Source organism: Stegodyphus dumicola, chromosome 3 (genome assembly GCF_044657685.1).
Source record: "Stegodyphus dumicola isolate Sdum_Otavi_A_Nest chromosome 3, ASM4465768v1".
Lineage (NCBI taxonomy): Eukaryota > Metazoa > Arthropoda > Arachnida > Araneae > Eresidae > Stegodyphus > Stegodyphus dumicola.
This window is the reverse complement of record NC_140770.1, coordinates 142,542,045-142,562,328: the sequence shown is the minus strand read 5'-3', so window position 1 is coordinate 142,562,328 and position 20,284 is coordinate 142,542,045. Positions and strand designations below refer to the sequence as shown.

At 34.4% G+C, this 20,284-nt stretch overlaps 1 protein-coding gene across 4 annotated transcripts in view; it reads right to left on the bottom strand.

Moving 5' to 3' along the window:
• The window catches only part of LOC118191847 (potassium channel, subfamily K, member 16-like), a 277,734-nt gene that overhangs the window by 23,271 nt on the left and 234,179 nt on the right, over window positions 1–20,284 (bottom strand). For 3 of the 4 annotated variants that reach the window (XM_085813392.1, XM_085813393.1, XM_085813391.1), the window contains exons 3-4: window positions 14,789–14,959; window positions 6,591–6,929 (exon numbers count right to left, since the gene is read on the bottom strand). In XM_085813392.1, the coding sequence (XP_085669518.1) occupies window positions 6,591–6,929; window positions 14,789–14,959 (510 nt within the window). The remainder of the gene's footprint in view (window positions 1–6,590; window positions 6,930–14,788; window positions 14,960–20,284) is intronic. The other variant, XM_085813395.1, reaches the window with a different exon arrangement.

The following is a 20,284-nucleotide window of genomic DNA, read 5'->3' as shown; positions in this document are numbered from 1 at the left end:
AGATAGATATGGCCGACAATACAGTAATGGATTAGAACAATCTACGGGAAGTTTGTACTCATAGTGTTCTAGACAAAGCTACCATTAAAATCTAAGAGCTTAACAAAACAGTAGAACTCAAGGAAAGCATTTTTACCAAGCGCAAAAACGAAGCCGATCGAATACTTCCGCAGCAGAGGCTATGTTGCAACTCAACTCTTGCTGAGATCCGATGGCTGAGTGACGTCATCTCGAACTATGAACTCTCGCTAGAGATCACGAGAACTCGGGACGGAGAAGTCGCACGCTGCGTCGTGCGAACATTTAAACCTTTCATTATGTAAATATTATGTAACCGTTAGCGTCTTCATTAAATATATTTGTGTTAAGAAAGTTTATCATTTATGGATTATCCCTCTCAAGATTTTGCAGATGCACAGCACAGAGGAACTTCAGCCCATTGGTCCTGGCCGAACCCATTGGAACAAGGTAAGCAGTTTTGTTTTACCTTGATTAATTAGTTAGAAGTAAGATAAAGGATATAAAATAATAATATTGTGGCGCCATAACGTGGGGCCATTGGGTTGAATTTGAACTGAAATTTAATAGATTTTGCTTAAGCAAAAACATGGATTTAGAAAAATTTAAAAAAAAAAAAAAACTATCTGCTATAAGAGCAGTAGTTACGAGGCTAATAAATAAAATAGAAACAGAAATTGCTAATGAGGGGGATAAAAATGTAATTGAAGAAACCGTTGCTCAGTTAATTAGTAAAGAAGAAGAACTAATCTTAGCGGATAATGGTATTGAAACTTTAATTGATGTAGCAAATTTAGAAGATGAGATAATGTCTAGAGAAGAGTATAAAAGTAAAATTATTATTTGGAAATTACGCGCGAAAAGATATTTAGATACTTATTCACATAGCGCTAATTCTACTTCATATGGAAATATCACTGAATCGCAGAACAAAATTAAACTCCCCAAATTGGCACTGGAAACATTTTCGGGAAAGGACGTGTGCAGTTGGCCCGGGTTTTGGGCACGATTTGAGACAGCTGTACGCGTAAACGAAAGTCTACATGCCGTAGATAAATTTAACTATTTAAAGTCAATTCTTACTTCCGATGCAGAAACTGCAATACAAGGGTTGACATTAACAGCGGAGAATTACGAGAAGGCTAAGGAAATATTAAAAGATCGCTTCGGACGCAAAGAACTAATAATAGATATCCATATGAACAATTTATTAACTCTGACTCCGGTTAAAAGGTCTGGCAATGTGACAGCACTTCGAAAATTATATGATCGTTGTGAAGTACAAATTAGAGGATTAGAATCGTGTAATATTTTACCGAATTCGTACAGTACCTTATTATATCCGATATTAATAAAGTTCATTCCGAATGATTTAGCACTAGAATTTAATAGGAAATATGAAGATGATAATCAGACAAAAATTACGAATTTGCTCCATTTTCTAAGAAAAGAAATAGAAAGTCGAGAACGTACAGGATTTTTAATTAAGCCAACAGATTCTGAAGTCACTGAAAAGAAATCCCATTTTGAAAATAAGCGGCAGTTTGGAGAACGTTTTCGAGACAGCGAAAGAAATCGGGATTATAATAAGGGTAGAATTCCTTCAGCGGCAGCGTTAAACACATCACTATCTAACAGCTGTTTATTCTGTTCTGAAAATCATACGTCAGAATTATGTCAAAAAACTGTGCCAGAAAAAAGGGAAGCGTTAAAGCGAAGGGGATTTTGTTTCAGGTGCCTCAAAGGATACCATTTAGCGAGGATGTGCAAATCGAAACTAACTTGTGGTATTTGCGATCGGCGACATCATACATTGATACACTCTGACGAAACGAATGCGTCAGACAAGAGTCCCGTCCAAAGGGCAGTAGTCTCTTCTGTTTCCGATTGCGCAACAGCAAATAACTCATTTCTTCTGACAGCCGAGTTGAAATTATAAACACAGGCAATTGGCGCCAGCAAAGCGTTCGCTTGTTGTTTGATTTAGGATCGCAGCGAACATTTATTAGGGAGGACATCTGTAAGAAATTAAAACTTCCCGTTATTGGAGAAGAAAAAATAAAAATATTCTCTTTCGGCTGCACGACGTCTGAAGTGCAGAATGTTAAAAAAACCAAGCTCATTTTGCGTAATTCGAAGAATCGATATGAAATCAAAATAGAAGCTTTAATTATTCCTGTCATTAATGGATCACATATTCATTCCCCTAGAAATGAAGTAGTTAATGTTATTAAAAAACAGGGCATACAACTTTCCGATGAATGGGGACCAGAGAATAAACCGCCGAAAATTTCTTTGTTGATAGGAGCGGATTTTTATTGAAAAATAGTTACGGGAAAGGTTCACAGACTGTCTAATTCCTTAGTTGCGGTTGAAACAAAATTGGGTTGGACCATTAGTGGAACCGAAAGGGCTTACGGAATTTCACAAACTAATGTGAATACGATGAAGGTTGTGGTTCATAATAATAAAGATACACAGAACGAATCACTGTCTAGTTTGCTGAAGAATCTCTGGGAGCTCGATTCTATGGGGATAAATTATGATTCGGATAAGGAACTCGAATTAGAAAATAATTTAGTTTTCGATAATTTCAAAAGATCTGTAAAGTTTGAAAACAATCGTTATATTGTGCGCCTTCCTTGGAATCATAATTCAAATGAGCTAGGAGATAATCTGGAGATTGCTAAAATTAGATTTAAGAGTTTAAGTCGTAGATTTCAGAATAATCAACAGTTCTATGACAGATATCGCGAAGTAATTGATAGGTACTTAAAAGAAGGAATCGCCAAAGAGACTAACATTGAAATTGGACCAAAAACGTATTTTATGCCGCATCAAGCCGTTATAAGAGAAAACAAGGAAACTACAAAACTCCGTGTGGTTTTTGACTATTCGTCACATGCGGAGAATTGTTTGTCATTAAATGACTGTTTACATTCAGGTCCTAAGATGTGTCCAGACATACTGGAATTGCTCCTTAAGTTCCGTCAAAATCGAATTGCGCTTACAGCTCACATCGAACAAGCATTATTGCAGATTTCTCTTGCTGATGAAGGCAGAAACGCAGTCAAGTTTCTATGGAACGATGGTGTATTAAATGGAACCAACATAAAGGCTCTTCGTATGACAAGGGTACTTTTTGGAGCAACATCTAGTCTGTATCTTCTCAGAGCAACTCTTAATGTGCATGCTGACAAATACAAGTTACAGTATCCGAACGTATTTTCCATGCTAACTGAAAATATGTTTGTTGACGATTTAATCGCTGGAGCAGATGAAGAATCAGAAGCATTCGAGGAATCGGAACATATTAAACGCATACTGAAAGAAGGTGGATTTAACATGCGGAAGTGGAAAACGAATGAAACGAATTTACAAAGGGTATGGAATGAAGAAGATTTTCAAACGATTCGACTTGTTCTAAAGTATTGGGATACATATGGAATAGGTCAAATGATACAGTTTTGATAGAAATTGAAGAGTTGGTAAAAGATGCCAAAAGGATAGATAACATACCAAATAAAAGAGAAATCTTGAGATTTGTAGGACGTTTCTTTGATCCACTGGGGTTTTTAAATCCATACACCATTCGAGCTAGGATTTTATTACAAGATTTATGGGAACAAAAGATAGCATGGGACACTGAAATACCAGAAAATCTCAGAAAGAATTGGCAAAGCTGGTGTGGTGAATTAACTCATATTTCTAGTTTGGAAATACCAAGACATCAGTTTGCAGGTGCTGGGAAAAGGGATATAAAGGATGGTTTACAGTTACACTGTTTCACAGATGCGAGTCAGAAGGCCTATGGGGCTGTTCTGTATTTTCGTTATTCGAAAAATGGAGTCATTCATACAAGTTTCATTACATCAAAATCACGAGTAGCACCTTTGAAAAAATTATCACTTCCCAGATTGGAATTGATGGGTGCTTTGATAGGCTCGCGCTTGTCAAATTACATTCAAAAGAAACTTCGGGACATTGATTTAATTGTATATATGTGGGCCGATTCTAGTATAACGTTACATTGGATTAGAGGTGATGTGAAAAGGTGGAAGCCATTCGTTCAAAACAGAGTGAAGGAAATACAGAAGAATTCAGATGTCTTGAACTGGAGATATACGCCTGGTGAACATAATCTAGCTGATTTACTAACTGGAGGTGAAAATGTCAAACATCTGAAGCAGAATAGCATATGGTGGGAAGGGCCCACGTGGTTGAAAGAAGAAATGGAACACTGGCCAAAACCGAATTTATGTTCCACAATGAACATTGAAGATTCCAACAAGGAACTAAGAAAAACATCAAAGGAAGTTTTCGTAAATGCATGCGTTACCGAACCTTCCGAAGATTTATTTAAAACCCAAAATTACAGCAATTTACACCGAATTTACCGAATTACTGCGTGGTGCTTAAGGTTCATCAACAATATTAAAAATACCTCGAAATTATCAGGATGTTTGCAGGTTACCGAATTGGAAATGGCACAAACTTATTGGATTAAACATGTTCAGGAGCGAAATTTTACAAATGAAATATGGGCATTGAAGAACAACGATGAATTAAGTTCAGAATCAAAACTAAGGTCCCTCAGTCCATTTGCAGACGAAAGTGGTGTAATTCGTGTTGGTGGACGATTAGAAAATTCAAATTTGGATTACAAACAAGCACATCCAATCGTGTTGCCCGACAAAAATCATTTGACTGATCTAATTATTCTTCACAGTCATCAGGTGGTAAGGCACGGAGGAATAGCAGATACTTTTTAAATCAGATAAGAGATAAATTTTAGTTGCTGAAGGCTCGTCGGAAAATTAAAAGTGTTCTGTACAATTGCAATGTCTGCAAAATATTTCGAACTAAACCTTTCATGCAAGATATGGCACCTTTCAAACCACACAGATGCCGAGACGTCTTTCCGTTTGAGAACTCCGGAATAGATTACGCGGTTCCACTGTACGTCAAAAGTGGAAAAGAATTATCTAAGACATACGTTTTACTGTTTACCTGTGCTGTAACCAGAGCCGTGCATTTAGAACTTACGGCTGACCTTTCCACAGAAAAATTTTTGCTTGCATTTAGACGGTTCACAGCGAGAAGAGGTTTGTGCCGAATAGTGTACACCGATAACGCCCAAACCTTTAAAAGAGCGAAAAAAGAATTAGAGCTATTGAACGAGGTGATGAAAAGCAATAAAGTTCAAGACGAGTTCTCTAAGCAAGGAATCAAATGGAAATTTATAGTTGAGAGGGCGGCATGGTGGGGAGGCTTTTGGGAGCGTATGGTTCAGTCTCATAAAGCTCTTCTGAAAAGAATCTTAGGAAAATCATCCTTGACATTCAGGGAATTAGAGACAGTCATAACAGAAGTGGAAGCTATATTGAACTCCAGACCTTTAACATTTACATACTCAGATCTAGGAGAGCCAGAATCTTTGACCCCTGGTCACTTCTTAATAGGAAGACGATTACTATCATTGCCACAAGGAAGCTCTAAATTAACTTCAACAAAGGAGAGTCTTACACGTCGATTTAGACATCAACAGATACTGGTAGGAAGAATCTGGCGAAAATGGAGGCAGGATTATTTGATGAATTTAAAATCTGCTCATCATTCCAAACTGGCGAAAACAGGAACCTGTTTGAATAAAGGAACTATTGTATTAGTGCATGAAGATAAAATTCCACGGCTGATGTGGAAGATGGGCGTCATAATGGAAGTCTTTCCTGGGAGAGATGGCAAGGTGAGAGCCTGTGCTGTCCGCTTGCCCAATAGACATACGATTAAAAGACCAGTGCAATTACTATATCCGGTGGAGCTGGAATGTAATAAGGACAATTACGGCAATTGTCCTTCCGGGCGGGAGGATGATGCAACTTAACTCTTGCTGAGATCCGATGGCTGAGTGACGTCATCTCGAACTATGAACTCTCGCTAGAGATCACGAGAACTCGGGACGGAGAAGTCGCACGCTGCGTCGTGCGAACATTTAAACCTTTCATTATGTAAATATTATGTAACCGTTAGCGTCTTTATTAAATATATTTGTGTTAAGAAAGTTTATCATTTATGGATTATCCCTCTCAAGATTTTGCAGATGCACAGCACAGAGGAACTTCAGCCCATTGGCCCTGGCCGAACCCATTGGAACAAGGTAAGCAGTTTTGTTTTACCTTGATTAATTAGTTAGAAGTAAGATAAAGAATATAAAATAATAATAGGCTATATGGGGATTGTGCAGAGAGACTGATGAATTTTTATTGCATCAGTTGCAATTGGAATTGCGGCTCAAAATTCCATAGGAACGATTGACTTTGGTACGAGTAGGACCTCTGCCAACTTTCATGGTTCGATGGTAGCCAACATTCACAGTCGACATAATAATACGTAAGTATCATTTAAGTATTTTTGAACTGACGAAAAGATTAAAACTAATTATCATACAAGGAATTCAAAACTACCACAGAAAAATTTATTTTTACTTTAATATTTTAAAAGCATGTTAATATTAATATAAAATATTCAAGAAGTCTTTCTAGGGCAGAATAAATTCACTTTTCCATACTTACTTGCAACGTAATCTCCGAAGCCAATAGTAGACAATGTAATGAAACAATAGTAAAAACTTTCAACAAAAGTCCACTCTTCGAGCCACATGAAGAAACCCGCGGGCACCACAAGAAATACAACCAACCAGGGAAGAAGGCACTTTGTAGCACAGAAAGCAATAGCAAGTTTTGAGTTCCTACTCCTATTTTTTCTTGCTCTTTGAATACCTTTTACCAAATGTTGACTGTAATGACCTCCAATAGCAGCTAATAAAATTCCTGTCAGAGGTATGCCAATTGTGGCGTAAAAAATACAAAACAGACGACCTCCTGTAGTGGAAGGTGAAAGATGACCATAACCTGTAATACAGAAAAATAAATAATAAAAAATAAATAAGTTAAATAAATAAGTTTTATTGTTGAACAATTTACTTTTGCAAAGGTGGGAATAAAGCATGAGAATTTAAGTTACATAAGTTATAAAGAAATAGATGCACATCTTCTTTTTTTAAAAAAATAAAGAATTTGACAGTTATGGACATTTGCGGCAGAATACTGTAGTATAGGCTTCCTCAGATATACAGTTACATATAGGGTATGTGCGTTGCAGGGGAAAACAATTCAAAGGAAAATATTGCGAGGAAAGAAGAAGAAAGAAAAAAAAAATCAAAGCGAAAACAGTCGCAATTCTCAAACATTGTGGTCGCAGAAAATGAAACTGTTCAAAAACCACGCAGTTTTAAAACATCGCGCAGAAAAAATCGTGGTAAAAAATGAAGCAACAACAAATCATCGCATGATGATAACATCTTAGACTTGTGTTTTTGGATTTGAAAAGTTTAAATGCATGTTCGCATAATGAGTTTTGAGCGAAAGAGGAATAATGAATATCTTTGCCTTTGTATTTCATATTTTTGAATTAACTAATAAATTTTTGCTGAAAAAGCAAGAAAGAAACTTCAGCACTCAAAAACTGGAAATACACTCATGTCCATAAATTAAGGATAATGCAAAATCAGGCAAAGGAAGAGTTAGAAGCAAAACAAATTTGACTTATTTGTAAAGCTTATTTATTAAACAAAAGATAAAGAGTAAAAAAAGATGCTATATGTTTGATATTATTAAAAAAAATTAGCGATTTTTCTCCCTGGAGCAAATTACAAAAAACACCTATTTACAAAAAACCAATATTACATAGTTGGTATGATTGTTAATAGATTGTATGTCTCCCAGACGATACAATACAGTCCGTACAACGCATAGGCATGCTGAGTATCAAATTATGGATCTGATCTTGGGGGATATTACACCACTCAAAAAGCAATGCTCTCCGAAGTTCCGGTAGACATGTAGGAGGAGGTTGACGGGCTGCAACTCATCGCGGCCAAGCATGTCCCACACGTGCTCTACTGGATTCAAGCCGGTGAGAATGCTGGCCAGTCCATACGGGTGATATCCTCCGATTAAAGGTATTCGCTTACGATGTTTGCACGGTGAGGACGGGCGTTGTCATCCATAAACCCAAATTGTGCGCCCATGGCGGCCCGAAACAAACGTACATGTTGTTCCAGAATGACGTCCCGATAGATTTGGCTTGTCATGGTTCCAATTTGGACATGCAGGTCAGTTCTGGAACCCAGAATAATTCCACCCCAAACGAGTACTCCTGCACCACCGTAACGGTGTCGTTCAATGATGTTTTCTTGGTGGTAACGGGTATCTGGAGCTCTCCATATGAAAGTCCGGCGAGAATCAGACTGTAAACTAAATCTGGACTCGTCGAAAAACATAACACAAGCCCACTGTTGCGGTGTCTACACTGCATGTTCTCTACTCCAGGCTAACCGCAGGCGACAGTGAGTTGCAGTAAGTGGAACGCATCTGACAGGTCTACGAGCATATAGACCAATCTGCCTTAAGCGTCTGTACACAGTCTGCCTTGAAATTGTCGTACCAGTGGCTGAAGAGAGCTGACGAGACAGGTCTGAGGCTGTGCTCCGCCTGTTTCTTTTGGCAGTAACTGCCAAATGCCGGTCCTCATTCGGCGTTGTAACTCTGGGGGACCTGTGCTGTTACGTCTACTCACATTACCATCATCTTGGATTCGTTGGCAAAGCCTGGAGATGACACTCTGGGCAATTCCAAGTTTGTCTGATACTTCCAGTTGGGTACGCCCATATTCATGACGGCCGATAATTCTACTACGTAAAAAAATCATCCCAATGCGTCCTTTGTGTCATAACTGTTTGGTTATTGCACCGAAATGCTTATAAAGCGCCTGCAAACAATTTTACTTCTTTGCCTGTATTCCTTATATATCACTCTCTTACACTCTCGTCATTGTGACGTACCATCGGTGTCATCTGGTTACTTCCTGATATTTGCATATGATTCTTGAAGATGTGTGTAGTGATTTTACAGGTGATATATTTATTTTAGAGTTCGATTTCCGCGTGACTCCGAATTATCCTTAATTTATGGACATGAGTGTAAATAGAAAGTTAATGCTATGTATAACAGTTAATAGAATTTTAAACGTATATAGAACTTATATATAAACTAATAGAGATTGTTATTTATGTAGTTCGCTTTATAAAGTCATATCAGTAGTAAACTGGTTTTAAATTTGGATTAGTAATGAGAACATTCATTTAAAACTTTTAAATTCTTAAAACATATGCCTGCATTTTATTATCACGCGATTATTTTGTATAGTGCTTCCTCCCCCCCCCACACACACACACGGTATTTTCTGTGAGAAATTTTTTTAAATTCCGGAGTTTTTGACCTGTTTTATTTCCTATGATGATGCTTTATACCAGGGTTTCTTAAACTTTCTTCTGTCGCGATCCCCAGGACCCCCATAATATTTACGAAAATTTTGTGGGAACCCATAAGCATTGCGCAAATACGACACAAGCGTGTGTGAAACTGTCAATTTTTTCACTTGTACTGTAAAACACTATTGCAGTTTTAGGTCATTAACTTTAATTTCTAATTTTAAGACATAGAACAATGTGAAAATTTTAAATAAGTAACAGAGAAATGACAGCGTCACGTGCAAAGCAAGGAAAATGAACCGTTTCTATTATAAAAAGAATGCGTCGAAACGTTTTCCTTTTTACTTTGTCTGTACTGTCTTATCTTTATCTATTTTCAGATACATTGTGTAAAAATATTTGGTAATTGTAAAATTATTATTATAAGTTAAAGAAGTATCAAAAATGCTAAATTTTTTGGCGATTCCCTGCTGCAGCGGGAGTCGCGACCCACAGTTTAAGAAACGCTGCTTTAAACCAAGATGTTTTAGAATTGAGATGTTTTCACTTTGCTTTCTTTTCTTCCACAATACTTTCCCGTTTGCGTTGTTTTCCCGCGACGTTGATGCCCTCGATATTTTCGGTGGACACCGGTTTCTCAATAATTCAGTTTTTCATCACCCGACATTCCTGATTTACCTTGAATTTCCAAAAAAATTTAATAACTAAGTTATCGGGATTTCAGAAATATTTTGCAAAGAAATAAAAACAATAATTAAGACACAATAACACGCCGAATAAGTACTAATTCAGAAGTCAAACAACAAAAATCAGCGTTAATTTTCAAAATTTTCACAGTTAACTAGTTTCGATGGTTTTACCGAACCACCATCCTCAGCTGCAAAACCGCAAATGAATGCTTTCATCTTGCTTAGGAACGTAAAGTTAAATTGTGTATGAAATGTAAGCAAATATTAAATTCTTTTCAAAAACAATTTTAATTTAAAATATTAATATTTAGAATTAAATGTTTTTTCGCTGTGTATTTTAACAATAATCCATCATTAATATATAACTTCAATATCTTGATCATTAAGATTATTTATAAGTTTTTAAATAAATAAATCAGCTGAAAAAAATTATTTTACTGCATGAAAATTAGAACAACTGTGTTTAGTGAAGCCATTATCACTGAAGCCATTATTTAGTTACTTCCTTAAGTTTTAATAATCTCAAAAATTTTTTTTATTAGTCCAAAGGGACTTTGTGCCTGAAGAACTATTGTTTTCGTTTCGCGATTTTGCGTTGAATCATTATAAATGTCCGTTTCACTTTTCAAACTGTTGCCACTAAATGTTTTAGTCCTGCATTATATTTGAAGAAATTATACAATGAAAAATAACATAAATGTATATATATTGCTCGCATTGTAATTAAACAACGGTACATAGAGCCATCGAATTTTGAATTGCGTAATCCTCCTATGTATACGGTCATGTGGAAGACCAAATTTGAAATTTGGAATTTGTTTTGTTATCCATTTCATATTTTGTAAAACTTTAACGTATTTTTTAGTAACAAACTCAACGATTTAAAAGCGAGCAAAGGCAAAACTTTACAGGGAAAGGCAAAAGGGGAAAAAAAAAAAAAAAAATTAAAAAAAAAAAAAAAATATCTCCAGCGCGCGGAACTGTGTATCGGAAATTCTAAAGGTATGCTCATTTTAAAATCACATTGCTATTGAACTGAATTTTATGATTTAAGTGCAAATAATTATGATATTTAATAAATAAAGGTAACATACAAAACGTTAAAAAAACGCCCCTTTGGACGTAATTTAAAATCCGAAACCTTTCAGATTTTTTTTAGTGTTATTTAAGTTTATTATTATTATTATTATTATTATTATTTAAGTTGAACCATTTCGAATAAAAAATTTATGAAATATATTGCCAGACAGAGATTTTTGAATCAGATTCAAGAATGTTAATCTGCAATGTGGTTTCTGTGAATGATAAAAACCTGCAGTAAAGGGGGGGGATGCATTCGCATTACCAACAATTATCCAAAATCGATATTATCGAATAACAGAGTATATCAAATTTAACAGGAATCGTTAAATACACTAATAAACCAAACAAGATATACTAATGAAAAATATTCAATTCTATTGGATTATTTGATTATGTCAAAATTCACTAAAACTATCTGCTACAGAGAAAGGTTTCGCAAATTACTTGCTAAGAGCAACTGACTCGTATTTATGCTATACATGAGGGGAACGATGGAACTTAATTTAGGAAGCCCATTCAGGTAATAAAACGCAGTATTTCGTTTCACGGTTTTAGCTACTTATGGTCCTTCTTAGTTACATTCTACTACTGCACTATATTACTTTATAATAGGCACTTCTAGGTCTTTAGGATCCTCCCTCATTTGCGATTATAACACGTGTCATCACAGCACATCACATATTTCCTCCGCCTCATCTAAGAGAGTAGTTCAATCTAACCTTCATACATCGCCTTTCGCGAAGCGAAACATACTAAAGGAAGAAATGTGTTTGTGTTGGGGTTGTAATAAGGGAACTTTACCATCTTTGCAACTCTAGTTACCATGGTTACGAGATAAGGCGGGACAGGTGAAAAATAATCTTGAAGTGCATATTTTGAAGCAACATTATACAACACTGTCTCCAACGAATCCAGCCCTATATTTTCGAATACTTAATCTCTATTATTAAACAACGAAGAAACTTTATGTATATAGGTATGTATGTGTGTTCCTTATATTGTGGAAAAACGATGGCATCTAGAACCACCACTTTTTGAGCACACCTAGTCCTACATCGAACATGGGCACATCGGAGACTAAATTTTGAATTTCGATTTTTTTAAAATTTATTTAATATTTTGCTCGAATTAAGGTAAAGTCTGATTAACAAACTCAGCGATTTAACAGCGAGTGGTGGTATTATGTTCGAAATGAAACATTTTTCTCTAGCGCTTCAGACTGTTGCCATTCCTCAGTTTTAAGAGATCCAGTGTTCCTTCTGCGAACAAAGGGCCTAAAAAAGGAACGGTTAATTATTCCACACCACTAATTTACACTCCATAGACGCTGATGCTCCCGTTTGGGTGAAGCCAGTGGAGATTATTTACTGATCAATATTGCATGTTTCATCTTAATAGACGCACGTAATTTCTTTGAGAACATGGGAAAAAAAAAAAAAAAACATTTTACAGTTTAATTAAACAAATTGTAAACTATGGCCCTAATGTGGAAAGCGTAGTAAAAAGACCCAGTTCAGTTCACCACAATTCAAAGTGGTAAAGGGCCCACCAGCGGCCGAGCGGTAAAGACGCTGAACACTGGTAGTTCGGTCCGAGATTCAAATCCCGCGAACGGGCTGGCTGCATGGACGTTTTCGGGGTTTTCCCCATGTGTAACATGTATACGAATCCTCCACGAAGTTTTCTTCAGTTTCCTTCGAAAGTCCTCCACGAAGGCATCCCTCCCTTTAGACAGAGAGCCCTCGTGTGCTGTGACATAATTGGATAATCCAATCCAATGAAAGTGGTAAAATTGTATATATGTACTATATATTATTTACTGACAAAGAGAAATGGACTTTGTTTCCTAGCAAAGCAGGAATTGGACTTTGTTTAAAGTAACTTATTTCATTATTTATCATATTTTTCATTACTATATTTTATTTTATTGTGAGTTTCGCCCTCTTTTCCAGTCACTCGTTTGTTACTGTTACGCTTTCTAGATGTTGCACTTCTAGTTTCTTCTAATTGATTAAAAGGTTTCACTAATAATTTTCGAGATGGTTTAGGTTTATTGGGATATCTTTCAGCAAACATATTATAAGAACACACAGTACTTTTCCTTCATTCCCCATACACCACGAGCTTGTCGCTTTTTTAGAATTAAAAATACCATCTTTCAGCGTGTTTTGCTTCTAGGAATTTCAAAAAGTGCTGACAATAAAGTGAGTCCAAATCCAAGAACTGTAAATGGAAGCAAATGTTGACAAATATACGAACATCGTATCTAATAAATGGAGGACATAACTGTTGTTAAATGGAGCACATAACTGTCCGAGGTTACAGTTTTGATATCATCAAAATAGCTTGTAAACTACTTTGTCTAAACTTCCAAATGAGCATCTTTTATTTTAGAAATAAATGCGGTCAAAGTTTTAGGTGATTCACTCTGCATATATTTGCGTGTAAACAGAGAACATCTTTGGTGAATTTTTGCTTCACTGAATATATTTGTTTCTTTGAAACTATCTTGCTGGCTTTTTCAGCCAGATTACAAGAACATTTCTTTCTTCAATCTGGCTTCCAAAATTTCAAATTTTGCTTTAAAATCCGTTTCGTAATGGCAACGTAAAATGTTTTTTTAAACTTGATATTTCCTTATTACAGATTTTCATATGAAAATAACATTCAAAAGTCAGATACAGTTATGGAGATTATGAAGACAATTATGAATAGCTATTCGCAAATAGCTATTAATATAATGTAGATGTTAGAACAAGCACAAAAAAGTATGCTTTAAAAATAGTTTGTTTTAATCTATATACCCACTGAATTGCATAGCGGTGAATCCTGATAACTAACAAGTGATTGGCTTAAACAAAATCAGAAGCACCAACTCAAAAATAAAATAAAGAAATAAAAAACAATAAAATAATTTTTTTTTTTTTTTTTTACTTTATTTTTTGAATATCACGTTCTTGGCCACAAAAAGTTCGATTCAACGGCAAAATCACAAAATATAAAAAATATTTTTAGAATTTTCGACAGACAGTGTCACGTGCTAGAGATAAAAATGGTTTTTTTTCGTAGAGTGTTAATTAAGGGCCAACTCAGTTAGTTATTTCTGTACAGCTTCGGCTAAATTTTAGTTAAACTAGTTTCTTAGTTAAAGTTACCTTAAGTTAAAGCCCAAGTGGAGGCTTTCTTGTAAGCTCGAGAGAGGCGACCTGTTATTATTCTTTGAGTCCTTCTTTGGACTTTGTTTCTATAGTTGTAAGAACAGCTTAAAGTCGCTATACTCTTCTCCAAGGTTTCAGTTGCTAAAGACTCATGATTTAACCATAAGCACTTTTGGAGAGTGATTTAAAATAAAGTGATGATGCTATATGACTTTATGTTTCTAATTATGGTGTTATTATTTATAAAGAATAAATAGCTTGCTTGGTTTTATTATTTGTTTTAAATATTGTGGCATAAGAAACAATAAAAATATAGTGGCTGCAACTACATATTCAGACTTATCATATATAATCTCTAAATGGCATTAAAGTTTCTAAATACATCAGTAAGAAAACAGTTCGGGAAAGACAAAGTATTTTGCATTAAAATTAATTACTCAATTATTAAATAGTTATGTTACTTAATAAACACAAAAAATACAAAAATTAAAAGAACAAAAGTTATTTACCTATTGTTGTGACGACTGTGATAGCGAAGAAAAAAGAGTTATCGAAACTCCAATTCGTGTGCGTGTCATTCCCTGATTCATCGATTAGAGATTGACTGTGTGCAAGACGTAACATAAGACTTTCTAGATCTGCTCTTGTCACGTTTGCCTCCCCCAAGCGGTTAAGTTTGTCTTAAAAAAAAAAAAAAAAAAAAAAAAAAAAAAAAAAAATATTATTACAGCATGTTCAGTGCAACATCAATAATTAATTAGTTCTTATTTCTATGAAATACAAAAAGTATGAACGATATACTATTTAATTTCAAATATTCTGACGTCATTTATTGATGTCATTCATTGATATTTACAGGGTTCGTACACATTTCCTTACATGAAAATTAAGGACTTTTAAGGACCATCAAAGAAAAAATTAAGGACCTATCAGCAAACAAAAAAACGAGTAGAATAAAGCAATTATACATACAACCGATTTCATGCTTGTAATTTCACTTTAAGAAACTAACAGAAGTGTGTATTATGCACTATTATTAAATTCAATTTAATACTTACCATAAAACAATTTTGAAAATTAAACTCCCTACAAGTTATGAAGTATATAACATTAAATTAGGAACATGATTTCTTGAAAAACATGTATAAGTGTATTTTACACTAATAACAGTCACTATTTTAGAGATTTAATTATTATTATTTAACTTATTTAATATTTATTTAAACACAGTCAACTACTATTATAATCACAATGTAAGAATATTTTGCAGATTAAAATAACTGATTTGTAAACTGATTTGTAAACATACAATTTATTTCCTTGGTTTTTTGAAAGATACTAGAATAATAAACTGTACAATAAATAAAAGATACAAAACATTTGTGCTTTTTTTTAAATCTGAAATCTTTTCAGCTATTTTAACATCTAATTTATTTATGTCTATTTCCTTTTCTTTAACTATTCTTCTAAGTTCATTTGCTTTGATAAACAAATCAATGTTCCTGCTGGTCTCAGCTTCATCTGCTAAAGCATCTACTTCTTCATTAATATCTTTAATGTCCCTTTGAAGAAATTTTTTCTTCTGCTTCATATAATCAATTTCTTTCTCAATAATATTTCTTTTCCTCTTTGAATTTTCAGATTTAGTTAAAGATTTTTGTTCTTCTAAATACTGCATATATTTAGACCTTGCAGAAGCTGCTGCTGATCTCATTTCTTTATTAATTTCGATATTAAGAACAACTCCAGAAAATTTTATGTAATCAAATACTGTGCGTTGAAAAATGTATGATGAGTCACTTAAATTTTCAATTTCAATTGCTTTATTTACAGAGAAGCCCCTTTCCACAGAGGCCTGTCTATGTGACAAGATAAGAATCATTTACACTATTTTCCATACTTTTGAATAGTGAAAATCATGAAAATAAGAAGTGAGAAATGTGTCAAGAGAAAGATTTTGAGGATCAAAAGTAGAAAATTCATGTAAATTTGTCTTAACTACTTTGTCTAGAAACTCTTCAAACTGCAGCAGAATTTCATCACAATCATCTTGTAAAACACGTTTATTCCGCATTAATACCGTTAGAACTATTTTCATTTTGTTCTGGGCTTTTTCTGGACTTTTAACCATCAATCGCTGGTCTATACAAGATGCATTTCGAATAAGAGAATAATTTATTGGACATTTAGACATTAAGTGTTGTACCATTGTTAAGACACATTGTTGACCTTCTTGTTTCAATGCAAAACTTTCAGCTTGTGAAATGTCCTTCTTGCGGCATTTATCATTCATTAACTGCTCAGCAATAAATCCCAAATAAACTTTACTTTTATCATTATAACAATTTGGATCATTAAAATTAAATTTATAAACATTTTCTGCTTTAGTTATTTTTGAATATTCTAGTTTCAAAATTTTAAAGTGCTGAAGGCAATCATTTACAAGTTTTAAGATATCTTCAGCAAAAAAGTGAATAAGTGATTTATCACTTTGATAATATTCAAGGAAAGGCAATAATATTTTCGACAGAGAGAGAAAAAAATTAAATTTTATAAGAAATGTTTTATCTTTAGTTGCCTCCAAAATATTTGAGAAGGATTTCGATGAATTTTTTTTTAAACTTCCCCATTTCAACTTTTTTAATGTACAGTAGCAAGTCATCCCATATTTCAATGGCTCTTTCAACTGCTGGGACATTTTGCAACTATCGGTAAAAAGCAGAACTTCACATGTAGCTTTTTTAAGCCAGATATACTTAAAAAAATCTTCACGTCTTGCAGGAGAATCTTTAAAAATCTAATATAAGGAGGATAAGAATGATGGAATGTCCCAGCCAGTGGATGACATCCCATGCTTGAAAGCATTGTTAAGAATGTGTAAACCGCATGTCCCTAATGTCAAGCATTGAATGTTATATTCCTTTGTCAAGTCCTGTTGCAATAAATCATAAAATTTCCAATTTACTGCAGGACCATCCATCGATATTTGTAAGAGTTATGACAAGTCTAGTTTTTCAACACATTCATAATATTTGGATAAAATAATTTGACTTGTTGCATGCCCTATAAATGCAGAAGTAAGGTACTGAGTTCTGACCTTATTTTCGTGATGCATAAATAAGCTTTACAAATAAGTCAAATTTGTTTTGCTTCTAACTCTTCCTTTGCCTGATTTTGCATTATCCTTAATTTATGGACATGAGTGTATATGTATATAATGTATATATATATATAATAAGAAATGTATACTGAAAATATACATTTTTTACTATATATATATATATATATATATATATATATATATACAGTACAAAGTCCGAGATCCGGACATCCAATATCTGGAATGATCTAAAATCCGGACCTCAAAGCCACCACCAAGCAATTTTTTAGGGCTTTTTTTGGAGGGAAGGGGTATGCTTTACGCATGCGCATTAGATTCTCTTCCTCATCATAAAAAAAACAAGTCGGAAATCCCGATTCTTAATCTCAGTTTGGCGCTAAATAAAATATCTCATTATTGAAGAAATAATTATTTTAGCATAAATTTGTGTGATTAGTAACTTGACTCCATAGCTGCGTATCTGCTTGGCATAATCTCAAACCGAAACATTTGTTAATTTTACACCAACTAATATTTTATATCCTTGATGCCGAAATCGCGAATCATTATTTATTGTATTTTGCTTTCATTACCGCGTGTTTATCAACGGATGACAACTTGAGTGATGACTCATGCAGCGACGCCAAATAACAGAGCATTATCCGATTACAGATTTAAGTTTAATGCACTAAAATGCTGACAAGGGGAGATTTAACAGAAATTTCTTTCCTTATGCTAAAAATAGATTTTGTTGATGATACTCATAGGACAAACGATTATATTTAGTGCTATTTGAATTAAGAATAACTGATTTGTTATTCACGTAAAGCCAGAACCAGCACCAGAGCTCGCATGGCCGCACCAGGCGACAGAATTTAGGGAAGTTAAACAGAAGTTTTTCATTGCGATGACAATGCCCCAATCATCAATCAATTAACGGAGGGCGAAATCAGTAGTATGGTTCTAAATCCAGAAAATACAGCTACCAATAGTGAAGAAAGTACCAGAGAGGTTACTGAACGAGAAAAAATTTTTGACAGGTTATTCGGAATTCTCGACCAGCAATTACAGGACTTGAACAATGGAACTTAATAACTGAACAAGAAATTATATGTCTATAGTATTAGTCTAAAGTATTAGCAGAGAAAACAAATCAAACAACTCACATTGAAAGAAATGTTTAATAAAGTAAACATATAAATATTAAGCTCTTTTCTTTTTTAAATTTTGATACCCTTTAAATCATAAATGCTTCATTATTTCATAAATCACGATTTCATATTTTCAATTATATAATTTCTACGTGCCATCTTAGTAGATTTAAAATGATCTAATATCCGGAAAAATCTCAAATCTGGGATCGACGAGTCCAAACCTCGGACTTTGTACTGCATAAATATATATATATATATATATATATTCCGTATTATATATATATATATATAATACGGAATGTATATTTTCAGTTAAACTTCTACCCAATAACTTTAGTAATTCATGAAAGTTAATTTTGCGTCTAGTTAATTCAGGAAAATTAGTTTCAATTAGTTGTTTTCAGCTTTAAAAATATTAAAAATTTTTTAATTAGTTAGTTGTTTTCAACTAATAATTGTATCGCCATTAGCAAAAATAATGCATTACTATTAACAGCATAGGATTAAACCAAATACTTAATTGTCTATTGAAGCTTCAAAACGTATTTCCGAACTTCACTTTTTATCGGCTAGCGTTACGGAATTTGCCCTTGGCGACCTAAAATCGAAATGGAGCCAACAGATTTCCCGCGAAATCGATAACAGACCATCTGCAGAAATAAACTCATAATCCCGATACATACATATAGTATGTGCAAAAGAGAATAAACTCCGTAGAAGGTGATAAAAATTAATTTATGGCTTAATTGAAACAAACACAGAAATTAAGCTAAGCAAAAACGTGTAAAAACAAATTGAAATGATAAAATGAAACTTAATTTTCATGTGAATTTCCAGCGCTGAGTCTTCCATTCTAGAAATTTCAATTTGTTTCAGACAAAGACCACATTTAGCTTTATAAGGATTGTCATCCATCAATATCCAGTCTTTATAGTCAGCTTGATGAGGCCACAGTTTATTGAAAATGCACTTGTAGGGTTTATATTTATTTTAACTAACATTTATTTTAAGTTTAAACTATCTTTCCTGTCAAGCCTTACTTTCCCCTGGAACTGCCAATGCCAGAATATGTAAATTTTAGTAGAACGCGCAAGGATTCAAATTATCAGCGGAAGTATTATGATTTAAATAGAAGGAAACAAGTTCGGTGTGTGTGATATATTCTTACTTCACGAGCGCGGAGGTAGTTAGCGAGAAATTGAAGAACCCCGCGTTTCGGGAAGTAGTGTTAATCGTTCAAGTGAGCTTCAAGTCTGCTGAATTAGCAGCGGTATTGTAAAACGCGGTGAGTTAGTTATTTTAGAGAGCCTCGTAGTTAGAGTCTTGTCTTTAGTTTCTTTTCAGGTTATTATTTTTATTTGACCGCCGAGTTGGCGCAGTCTGTGAGCGTCAAGAGCACGCAATTGTAATTTTTACGTTGAATAAAAAGGGACTTAAACCCTTCACAAGACTCTGTGTTTTATCCAGTTTTCACAGTCACCTCTTGGTTGCGTGCAAGTTGGAGGACTTATCGAACTGAAATGGCCGAAAATTGGATGGAAACCGCTGGACAACACCAAGAAATGACAAGCCAGTTAGAAGGATTTGGATACCTGGTCCAGACTTTGAGAGCGTCAATCAAGCCAAACGTCCATTTCGACGGAAAAAATTTGGTGGCGGTATTTCTAGAAGGTCTAGAAAACCACTTTCAGCTCTACCCTGTTCCTGAAAGACAAAAGGTTGCCATCGCCACATCAGCACTAAGAGGACAG